This window comes from Pipistrellus hanaki (genome assembly GCF_964339955.1).
Source record: "Pipistrellus hanaki genome assembly, chromosome: 12".
In the NCBI taxonomy this organism is placed as follows: Eukaryota; Metazoa; Chordata; class Mammalia; order Chiroptera; family Vespertilionidae; genus Pipistrellus; species Pipistrellus hanaki.
In genome coordinates this window covers 3238733-3250804 of record NC_140514.1, presented here as the reverse complement: position 1 = coordinate 3250804, position 12072 = coordinate 3238733, and the positions used below count along the sequence as shown (strand labels likewise).

The 12072-nt window shown below is 48.3% G+C and overlaps 1 protein-coding gene across 1 annotated transcript in view; it reads left to right on the top strand.

Moving 5' to 3' along the window:
- The window catches only part of NBAS (NBAS subunit of NRZ tethering complex), a 156511-nt gene that overhangs the window by 128756 nt on the left and 15683 nt on the right, over positions 1-12072 (top strand). Inside the window, exons 45-47 of the mRNA XM_084900990.1 lie at positions 6038-6256; positions 7833-8035; positions 10078-10167. Coding sequence (XP_084757116.1) covers positions 6038-6256; positions 7833-8035; positions 10078-10167 — 512 coding nt within the window. The remainder of the gene's footprint in view (positions 1-6037; positions 6257-7832; positions 8036-10077; positions 10168-12072) is intronic.

The window sequence follows — 12072 nt, the reverse complement described above, 5'->3', positions numbered from 1 at the left end:
TTGGATCTGCAAGATGGGGAAGAGGCTGGAAGTCCATTAGCAATGCAGAAGCATATGCTGGAGGGGGGACCTGGGCCTGGCTGCAGGGGTGAGGCAGGAACAGGCGGGGAAGGTGGAGGGTTAGGGCCTTCGCTCCCCTCAGGCTGACGGAGTTTTCACTGTTGTATGTGAGGGCGGGAACAGAGCAGCATGACCAGCCAAGCCATATGCTAACTCGGACGTGTGTGTGCAAGTGGACAGACGGTTCTAGACTCCCAACAGCAACCCTTTACTCACAATTCATTGTAAGAATTGGATGTCGAGTCCACTTAGGTTGTAAGATGTTGTACTGTTTACTGTCATGATTTTAAGTTACAGCACATTCTCAAGACCTTAGTTTCTTAACCTTGTACCTGTCGGATGGACTGCAGGTGCAGGACGCAGTTGTTCATGAGCCTCGGGGCTGACCCAGTGCGGCCGGGTCGGTGGATTCTGGCTTGTCCTTCTCTCAGCAAAGCTGGTCTCATCCTCTGCCAGAGGTGCTGCTGTCAGTGGCCCAGGAGGTGGTTTTCTGCTGCATCAGGTTAAGCTGGAGAAAAGTGGGGCAGAGACATTGAAATCAACTTCATATCTTTGTATTTCCCCTCATTTAATTAATTGGCAAGCTCTTTAAGTTGTCATCCAGAGAGGAAAAGGATAAAGTTTCAATGCAGTGCTGTTCTGCAGAGAGAGAGAGAGAGAGAGAGAGAGAGAGAGAGAGAAAATAAAATTCAAACTGCAGAGCAGTCGCACATGGCCGAAGACACATTGGGAAAAGGAAATGCAGCTGGATTTGGCCAAATTTGCAAAACACCAGATGTTGCCACAGCTAGCACAGGATGTTAGAAATGTGAAGTAAGTGAATACACCACACATACGTAGTGTACAATTTTCAGCTGTATGCTGGGTCCAGAACCAAACTTCGGAAAGAACCGGTGAGCTAGCTCCAGAGTGCGTAACAGGAAGAGCAAGCTCAGAGGCCAGGATTGAGAGGGGAAGGGCCCCAGGCTTGAATATAGTGCCTATTCCGGGATAAAATGGTCCCGGAAAGCTCTTTGCCCTCCTGGTTATGCTCATTCACTTCCTGTTTGCAGTTGTGATTCTGTATATCCATCACCTCCAACGTCATGCAGATTCCACCTCTGCCCACAGGACATATGCCACTCTGTGAATATTTCCCCCAGAAGTTCTACGAAATTGAAAATGATCAACAGAGTTGTTTGTGTTGAGAGCTTTTACAGTTCACTTTCATGGAATGTTATCATAACGGGGTGCTTTTATGCTTAAAAGTCTTGTTTCTCTGCATCCAAAATAATTCCAGAAATAGAAATGAGCATTTAAAGTGTTTCTTGTGACCTTAGGGCTCTAATATTTTTATGATAGCTCTGCATTGAGTTATTGTTTGAATTATTGCATCCTGCATTAGATCAGAACAACATAGATGCATTAACATTTTTGATAAATATCAAGTATTAAAAATAAAATTGTATTTTAAATGTACATCTTAATGAGGTGGGTAGGCTTTAAACATTGTTTTTAATTAGTTTATGAGCCCTTGGATGACTGTTACTTATTGCTAGATTGAGATTACGTTAAAAACCAATTCTTCCCATTTTGCATTTCTATAGCTATGAATATTTAAAAGTTTTGTTCACACGGTGGATGGGGAAGGAGTGATGTCATAGCAGTGCCACTCCTTTGAATGCCCTCCAAGCTATCACCCAAAATTCAACACAGTGATCTGTTATTAAAAACAATTTTTAATGACTTATCAGCTGACTGCTCAGATTCATAAATTTTGTCAAGAATAAATAATTGGGAACTGTGTGACATGCATAAGGAAACTTAGCTCCGCTTGCTGGAATCCTTTCACACACCAGTGTTTTGAATGGTCCCTCTGTTGGGCGTTCTGGAGCTTTTCGGGCTCCGGGACAGTGTGTCCAGTGGGATTGGGGGAGACTGTGGGCAGGCCTCTCCTGGGGGAGGAGGCAGCCTGCGGTGAAGGGAAGTGGACACCCTGATCAGGAAGGTCAGTGTTAGGAAAGAGAAGTCAGGGAAGGTGGACATTCAGAAACCAGTGCCCTTCCATCTGCACCTGAGTATCCTTTGGAAAGCCTTTGCGTGAGGGTGGCGTGCACACCCCAGGTGGAAGAATGTGTGGTTTCCCAGCATGCTCCGCTGTGACCCCAGCCCCCTGCACGTGGGCCCCACCTCCCTGTCGGCCGGCGGTGCCCACCATGCCTTTCTCCCCCACACCCCAGAGCAGGGGGACCGTTCCCTGGCAGCGAGGTTCAGGGGGAGCTGTGGGGTCAGAGTCCTGGGCTATTGTGATCTCCTTTAGGAACAATTCTTCCCCTTCCCCCGAATGTAGTGTTAGCTGCTGCTCTGCCCTCAAAACCCCCTGCGGCAGTGACCACTGTTTAGGGGCACGTGATCCCTGTGGGTGTTTGCACGCTGGAAGATGGGGGGTCACGGCATGGAGCACGCGCTTTATAAAGCCGCTCCCTCTGCCGGGAGCCCGCCTCGCCTCTTCCTCCAGGAATACATGCGCAGCCTCCACATCCTGGTGGGCTGCCCCACCTTGGTGCAGACTTTTTCTTTTTAAATGGACTTGAGAGAGGAAGGGAGGGGGAGAGAGAGAGAAACATCAATGATGAGAGAGAATCACTGATCATCAGCCTCCTTTACGCCCCACAGTGGAGATTTGAGCCCACAATCTGGGCATGTGCCCTGACTGGGAATCGAACTGTGTAAGTATGTGGATGCATCTAGAAAAATGTCTGGCCAACCAGCGTGGCTCAGTGGTTGAGTGTCCACCTAGGAGCCAGGAGGTCACAGTTCGATTCCGCGTTGTATGAATATTTATTGTGTGTTTGGTTTCCCCATTGGGATGTAATCTTCACAGGTAGGGAGAGTGCTGATTTACCTTTGTATCCCTGTGCCGATGGCAGGCCTGGCATGTGGCGAGGGGTGGGTGCTTGAGGGGGGAAAGATGAAAAAATCCGGCCAGGCTTTCAATGGAGACCAAATCGAGTGGCTATCTAGGCATCCTTTATTAGTCAGAGAAATTGCTTTCAATCTCAGAGTCACAGCGATGTGGAAATATGTGAATAAGATAATTTTGCTCTTGATTTGCCCATTGTCCTGCGTCGTTGCTGTTATGGTGCAAGCAGCATGCCCACCCTGGTTTCTCACCTGACTCTGCGGGCAGCAGCTGGGTTTCCCGGGCCCCCTGCAGCGTCTCCATCTCAGCCTTATCTTCAGAGTCATGCGATGCTCATTTCAGAAAGGAGAGAGGAAAAGTGCCTGCTTCGCGAGGCTGATCAGCTTTGAAGCGCCCGCCCGTGAGGAGAATGGCCGTGTGGACTTTAAATCAGGCCGTGCCCTGGAAACAGTCCCACCGAGGCGCCAGGCACCTGCGTCAGCCCTTCCTGTCAGGCTTCCCAGGTGTGAAGATGATGAGGAACCTATGGCCCCTCCCGTGGCCACCGCTGCTGGCTTCGTCCTCCTCTCTGGTGGCCTCTACTTGCCCTCTGTGTCCCAGCCAAGCCCGTTCTCCCAGGCCGGGTGACCCTTGCCATTCTTAAGCCCACTCACTCCCCAGGACTCTCCTGATGCGTAGCCTCCTTTACAGCCCGTCCATCGGGACAATAGCACCTCTCAGGACCCTCCACCGCGTCCTATCCTGACCCTGGTGGAGGTTTATGAGGGTCATGCTTCTCCGTATTTCCAGCCAGACGTGGACACACCTTGGGTCGGGGGCCTGATCTGGTGCTGTCTGTGTGCTCAGCACCCAGCCCAAGGCACCCTGCGTGCAGCACCCACTCAGGGGACGTTGTCTATAGAACGAATGAAACGAAAGTCATTGCTAGTTTCATGTCCTTGTGCCTCTTGCTGCGTGATTACCATGGATGGGCCATGTCCAGATGGCAAACATCTGGCTCCAGTTACTTTTTGTTTTGTTTCAAGGCCTTTAAAATGTCCTTTCCTGGTTTTAGTCTCGTGGAGCCCTCGGCCAGGAACAGGGTTTTGCAGAGTAAATCGGAGCCTTCCGGCACATTCTGAACATGTTTCTGGGGACATGCCAGCACGTGTCATTTCAGTGCCTCTTGGAGGGTCTTTCACGCGTCGTTGATCAGAGTTGATCAGCGCTCAGTGGCTACTTCCCCTTGGTCTGCGATGGGTTAGAGGTCCTGCGAAGCCAGTGATGTCCCCATTGGTCTGTGATGGGCTAGACGTGTGAGGTGCCAGCGACGCAAAGACCTGGGAAGCACAGCTTCTGCCCTGAAGGGGCTCGTTGGTGAGTCAGGCAGACACACACATCAGCAGACGGGTTGAATGCAGTGTGACCTGTTCTTGGATCGGGGAGAGCACGGAGTGAGAGAGCGTGTGCCTGGCGGAGACCATGTCGGGGCGACAGTGTTCCGGGGTGAACTCTGAGCTGATCTGGAAGGACCCAGGAAGGGTGGCTTGAGCAAGGATGACCTTTCCCCCTCGGAACCTGCAGTTTCCTGTTTCTTTGGAGGAAGCTTCTCCTGCAGAGAGTTTTTAAATGGGGAGCGAGTGAGACGCGTGCATGCACTGGTCCTCAGAGTGCAGCTTCCTTCGGTGGTGTCTGCATTCTCAGAGTGCATGTTGTGTGGCCAGCCGGGCGCCTGAGGCCACTCACAGCTTATTCTCAGTTCATCCCCAACTGTAGATTCTCAGTACTGAAGCTCAGGGGCTGGTGAACTGAGGCCTACAGGTCAAGAAATACGCGAGAGGCGATGGCGGCTTGGGGCTGCGGGGTGTCAGCGAAGGGGTGGGAATTGGGTGGGGTCTGGGTGTATGTTGAAGGTAGACCCAAGGAGATGTGCAGATGTCATGGGTGACTCCTCAATTCCATCCCCTCCCCCCCACCATCTCATCTCCTATACTAACTGTGATTTCCTAAAGCCTGGCTCATATTTTTATCTCATTTTTCCAGGGCCTGGAAAATTGATGTTCATTATCTATTTATTGAGCAATAGAACCATTTAGTCACTTATCTTTCAAAATCCACGTCTTTTGAATAGCAATTACAGAGTGCTGTCAGGGAATAGTTTCAAATCTTGGATTGGTTATTATGGTAATGATGCACATGAGTGACACGTTCATTCTGTGGGTTTCGGAAAAAAGACAGCTAAGAATAAAAGTACCTTGTGAGTTAGAGTTAGTGAAGAAACTGCTATTTTTGTCCATCTTTTTCTCTTTTACTTCTTGCTTGTTCCATCATAGAAGAATTTATAAAAAATAAGTTTACTAACTGTAAATTCACTGTTAAACTAATACTTCTTAAACTCACCCTTATGTCCTTCGGCAATAAACGTGTTTTTACAAAGTTAAGAGGTGAAAAGCTCAAATGCCCAGTGAAATGAAATGCCCAGTGAAATAAAAGCCCTTGCATCTTTGTCCTAATATTATCTGGTGTCTTAGAGGTCCTGGCTCATCAGGAAAATTAACTTAGTGTTGCATTTATTTACTCTCTATATCCTTGATAAGTGTCAGGTTATTTAACTATTTTTAAATGCCATTAAAAATAAGGGTGAAAAAAGCTTTTCTGATGAAACTAGGAATGAGATTTTTTTAAAAAAAAGTAAACTCTGAAAATATGCACTCATCTCCTGTGGCCAATAGCAAGTTCTAGAAAGCACAGACTTCTGTGTGGCCTAGACCGAGCACGCTGAGCTGACAGTACATGCATGAAGGGGAGTGGACTGTGTTCTTAGATGCTGGAGCAGAGGACTTGCCAACAATAAAAATATATTTTTAAAAAAGACTCATATTAAAAAAAACCTCTTTTTGCTGTTATAAAGGGCAAATGAAATTCCACTGTTTTTGTCTTCTTCACAGAAGAAAATCTGGGATAACAGAAGCCCTGCCCACTGGTTAGAGTAAAATGTCACCTTTGCTCTCTCTGTCTCACGAATGCCTTGTTAACCACGCCATAGCCAGTAGCTGGGCCGGTCTCTCTCACTGCTGTCCTTTCCTCTCTGCACAGCTGCCTGTGGAAGTGCGGAAGGAGATGACGGACAAGGCCATTCAGACAGTCAGACATTTCATTGAGAAGCCGCGGAAGAGGAACTCGGAGGAGGACGTGCAGGAGGCGGGGGACTCCAAGGTGACCTATGAGGACACCCTGAGTCACCTGGAGAGATCCCTCGCTCACCTGGGCACCCTGAGCCACAGCTTCATCGTTTCTCTGCAGAACAGCGAGCAGGTAATGAGAGGAACACGTCCTCCAGAAGCTCAGCCGGCCGGCTAATGTGGGCCTTTTCTCTCCTTTACCCCGGACCGCTGCGTTAGCAGTTCTGGGAGGGTTCCACCCTGCAGATATCCTTAGAAGTGGTCCTCAGGCCTTTAGCTCTCACCTCTTCTTTATCACTTGACAGTCAATTCAGTGTTCCCTTCTTTTAAAAGGGTTTTAGGCCACTTCAGGCCACTAATAACCTGAGAGGATGGAGGTGAGTAGATAGCTAGGAGGGGAGGGTGCCCGCCAGGCTGAGGGTGGGGGGCCCTGGTTGGATGCCCACTTCTAGCCGCAGCTCTGAGCTCTCAAACCGGACAGTGGTAGGTTTCCCCTGAGTTTTCAGAAAAATTCAGAAATCACCCTGCCTGTTTCAGTAGGTTTTTTTTTTTTTTAATTGAGTGTATTCATTCTGTTTTTGTATTCTTTGTTTTCAGTGTAACTTTATTATTGATATGAATTAGTTTGCTAGTGAAATGGATCCCCATCTGGTTTCTAGTTGAGACCCTTGTGGTGTCTCAGAAAGCACTCATGAAGTTAGGAGCCCCTGCCCACGCCAGGCATGCGGCCCAGTGTGCCAGGGCTGCCCATGGAGAGGCAGAGGCCCAGTGTGCCAGGGCTGCCCACGGAGAGGCAGGAGGCCAGTGTGCCAGGGCTACACGAGAAAGCCCTGGCGGCCTTCAGAGCGTTTGTCTGGATGATCACCCAGAACAGCCATGGGGTTTTTAGATGTCCTTCCCATAACTGAAATGTTGACAGATCAGTAAGTACATGCAGGTGAAGACAGTGTTTAGATGTGTACATTTTTAAAAATTAAACTTTAGTGCTATAGAAATGAACCTGTGAGTGGCCACTGATCTCATTGTTTATTTTTCTTAGCTTTTACATGTTTAGTAAGCATTGTGTTCTTAGCTTGTAAAGAAACATCCTAACTAGAACAGTTAGCCGGTGGAGAGGAATTCAGATAATAAATGACTGGAAACTTCAAAATCCGTCTGAGATTTATAATTGCAAACCCCTCCCGGAGAAGATAATGGGGAGAATTCAAGTGTGATAACAGTCTCACTTCAGCTTGTGTTTCTCAGTCATGTTGGCCTGTGATGCCTGGCATGGAGTGATGGGGAGAGGGGGATGGGAGCCCACTGGCTGGCCCGCTGTCACCCACAGTCACAACAACGAGGGCGAACGTTGGCTGTTCTGGTCTGTGTTTATTAGAATCACAGTTTTGATTAAAAATCTAAAGTTTTTAAATTGTCTTATTTATTTTTAAAGAAATACGTTATATTCAAATCGGAGAATTATCACTACTCTCCTGAAACATGCCTGGTCTCATTGGGTAGAACAATGTGATGGGCTGGAGGGTCATTAACCAAACACCTGTTTGTTTCAATGAGGCTGCGTTGAAAGGTGCCAGGGTGCCCTGTGTTGGCTCTGAGAAGCTTCTAAAAGCTTCACTGTGTACGTGTAGACATGTAATGTTTGTGGGCTGTTTAGATGTTGAATACTGCTTCATTCATTCATTCATTCATTCATTCATTCATTCATTCAGGAAATACTGCGGAAATACAGTCACCTCTACGATCTCTCCCGGTCAGAAAAAGGGAAACTTCACGATCAGGCCGTGGCCATGTGTTTGGACGGTCAGCCTCTGGCGATGATCCAGCAGCTGCTGGCGGTGGCCGTGGGGCCCCTCGACCTCTCGCCCAAGGACGTGGTGCGGAGTGCCGTGACGAAAATCATCTCCGCCCTGAGGTGAGTGATGCGGAGCCGTCCAGGCAAACCTGAGCTGGGACTCTGCCGGTGACAGTGCCCGGTTCATGGTTGTTGGGAAGAGAACACACCCTCATGCAGGCACCGCCTCCCCTGCGTGAAGTGCTGTGCAGAGTGAGAGGCAGACCGTTACATTTCCCCAAGTCCTGTGTGTGGAGTCTAGAGAAGCAGGAGGACGCTTCATGTTGGTATTGTGTGTCCTGTGTCAGGGAATGGCTAACTTCTGGTTCCACACCCCTCCCTCCCGGTCATTCTTGAGACAAGGGGAGGGCCGAAATGGCATGTGAAACAGCCAAGTGTCCGCTGCCTGGGACCTCAGGGCGCACTTACAGATCCCGCCTTTCCCAGGGCCCCTTCGTGTAGCTGGAGGAAACGGTTCTCAGAGCTTCTTATGAAGCTCCCAAGGCCCAGTCAGGCACATTCCGAACAAGTTACACTTCTGTCTGCAAAGTGTCTTAGGACGTGATTTACCTGAAATGATGGGGAAAAATTAAAAACCAAAAAACCCACCCTTGAGAAATTGTAGCTTTGTATTGATATGCTGCTGTCTTTATAGGAATGCATCCAGAGGGTTAGAACAGAGAGGAGTTAAGCTAAGAAAATAATGAGTCGTCGAGTGCTTTGTGTGAATAATGCAGTTAGGCTAAAAGATTTAGTTGTGCTTAATTCATTCTCCTCTTAAGCGTTCTTTGTAATTCTGTATTGCTCTTGAGGAACTTTTTGATTAAATGCATGTCAGTTTCCAGCAGCTGAACTGAAATCAAATGAGCCTTTATCAGTTTAATTACCCCAGCTTCATGCAATTTTCACCGGAGTGCTCTGAGGTAGCTGGCGATTTTATATGGAGAGGGAGAGAAATAAAGTGTAACGTTTTTTAGAAATAATAAACGCCAAATTAATAAAGCCTTGTTTTATTATTAACATTGGCTTTGGTGGTGGTGGTGGTTACAGATCCACTTTCCTCTTGCAAATGATGAGAGGTACTTACTTGCCACATTTTGTACCTTGTGATTCAGAGTTATTTTTTTTTATTGTTTCTTAAATCAAGGTTTTATAGGCAGCAAAATATAAAAATTTTGAACCATTCATGCTTTATGAATTTAGTTTCTTTCCTAAAAATTGCACATTTTCATTAATAGTTACAGATATTTTTACATGAAAAAAAATCTGACGTAAGATTTACTTGTAACCTCCTTCGCTGCACCAGTTCTGCTTCTGAAGCTTTGACTTGGGCCGATCTCATAAATGTTATATGGTCCTTCACACCTAAGTGTGAAGTCAGTCTTTAGCAGTGGAAGGAAAGGGGACATTAGGAGTTCACCCACCTCTTCGTACAGGAAAAGACACTCCCGTTGACGGTACCCATAACCATTACCTTTGAGGGAGTTAGTAAAATGTGATAGGCATAAAACAACAGAGGCATGAAAATAACGGGATCCAGCAGTTGACTTAAATCATATAACTTAAACTATTCAGAAAACTCATCTAAAACGTCTTTTTCCTCTGATGCATTTTCAGAATTCACTAGAGTTTCAGACTCACACAGCGGTACACCGGGTGCAGTAATAGTGCCTGTGTCATGGGCCGTTGGGATTGTGGGATGGCAGGATATATGTAATACGTAGCAGTGCCTGATCTCTGCTAAGTTCCCTGGAAATATGAGGAAAGAGACCCACCGGCGAATGTGCCTGATTACTACATATTTAATGGTGGAACTAGCTCAGGTATTTAATGTCCATGGAATGCTTTTTGAATGACAGAATGCAGGTAGGGTTTTTTATCTTCTTGATAGGAAAACACAAATGTATTAGACTGGGAGTTCCTTCCGGGAAGAAGTGTTCTTTTCACGTCCTTGCGTGCAGGACAGAGCTCTGTACGTTTGCAGACTGCAGAGCTGCGAAGGCCGAGCCGCAGGGGCTGTGCCGACACCTACCACCGCACTCAGATACCACTCAGGGTGTATCTGAGTGCGGATGCCGAGCTGCGTCTGAGGCCTTTCTCACTGTTCCTCTCTCCCCCCACAGCGGAGGCGGCGCCGACCTCGGTGGGCCCCGGGACCCGCTCCAGGTCCTGGAAGGCGTCGTGGCAGCCGTCCGTGCCAGCGTGGACAAGGGGTAAGACTGGACCAGGCCGGCGGTCTCACTCAGCGCCGTCCTCAGGCCTCAGAATCACATGTAGTGTGCGTGACGCTTCCAAGACCAAGCACTGTTTCAAGGAGTTTCTGAAAGGAAGAGCTGAGCGCTCTTTGCAGAACTAAAAGGGTTTCTGCAGGTGCACACACGGCTTCCCCAGCTGCATGTACCCGTCAGCTGTGCTCAGCGCCTGCCCTGAGCCCTGTTTGCTGAGAGAGCCTGGGCTCCTCGCCTTCCTCCTAGGGAGGGGGGAGAGCTCTCTGGCTTAGAAAAGGTATTTACAGCTGTGACCGCTAACTCAGTGGCTGAGGATGGAAATTCCTAGAGTATATGTCACATTGCTTTTTAAAAAGCTTTCTGTATGCTAGATCTGTCTTGTCTGAGGTCTAAGCACATTCATGTTGTATAAGTCTAGAAGGTATGTGTCTCTAATGCTGTTTTTAGAAAGAATTTCTTATCTGCATGCAATGGCAGTGATAGGAATAGCAGCAACAATGAATGAACAGTTAGATACTGCCTGAGTTTACAAAGATCTCCCCTACGTCTGATCTCCAGGTTGACCCTGGAAGGCCTTGTCCCACTTTTCCTTTTTTAATGGGAAATATGACATATATATATATATATATATATATATATATATATATATATATACACACACACACACACACACATACACACATATATAAAAGCTTAAATGAACATTATGACTGGACGGTAGCTATGTTGTGCATTGATCCCTGGGGGACAGACACTCGACACAGGAGTTGTCACCTGGTGATCATTGCGCTCCCACTCCCAACCTCCCTCCCGTGGCTTGCCAGCCTCTCTTGGTCCCTCCCCCTGGCCGGCCATCCCCGATTGGCCCAATCACCAGCCAGGCTAAGGGACCCCACCTATGCACAAATTCATGCGCCAGGCCTCTAGTTTAATAATAATGAAGTGTTTGAGAAAACTCTCAATAGTTCCATTCAGTAATATAGTTCTTATTTGCATATTAACTTCTATGCCAGTATTGTTCAGGAACAGATACCTTTTTATATCGTGTTGATCAAGATTTATAAACACATATTTCATGATATTTGCTTGCTGTTATAATGTCTTTATCCTTATAGATTTAAGATTACTATTTTTGATAGCTGTGTATGTTGCTGCCATGTTCAGGTGAGGCTAGAAGCTCAGAGAGGGAAATTGACATTTTTCCAGGTCAGACCTGGGACTAGGGCTCCTGTCTGGCTCACAGTCACAACTTGGCACCCAGAAGCCTCAGTGGCATATTTCCACGCCTTGCCCCATGCCCAAGGTCTGGGTGAAAGACTATAGGATGAGCCATGTAGGTGAGTGTGAGAGACACTGCGAGCAGGGCCTCTGCTTTTCCGCCTTTGACCTTGCACTTGACCTTGCACAGCTTTTCCGAACTGCTGCTCGTGGGCCCTTGGGTGGTCAGGAACCTGCAGCGGTGGCTGATGCAGGCCTGTCACTCTCATGAGACAGTTGTTTGCTTTCTGCGTGTTTACTGGGTGTTGTGCTCTGGGAAGTCACGAGGAGCTGACTGTGGGTAGGAACTAATCTCCCACCCGAGGAGCTCAGAGCTCAGAACTGGGAGCCTTGCAGGGCGGCCAGCCTGCCCCGGCCCTGGTGACACTACTGTAGCGGGGGGAGAGCTGTGCAGAAAGGGAGGCGCAGGGAGCAGTTTATGCTGCTGGGGAGTCAGCCAGAGCGCCCCAGGGTGCCCTCGGGCCTGGTCCAGGGAATAGAGTGTCAGAGGAGGAGGGGTGAAGGCCCTCCAGGCTGAGGCAGGTGTGGCCGCTGCGGATTGAGCAGAGCACAGCGGGGAGATGCCGCCTGCGTGGGAAGCACTGACACCTCCCAGAGGAGGCACCCGCCTTC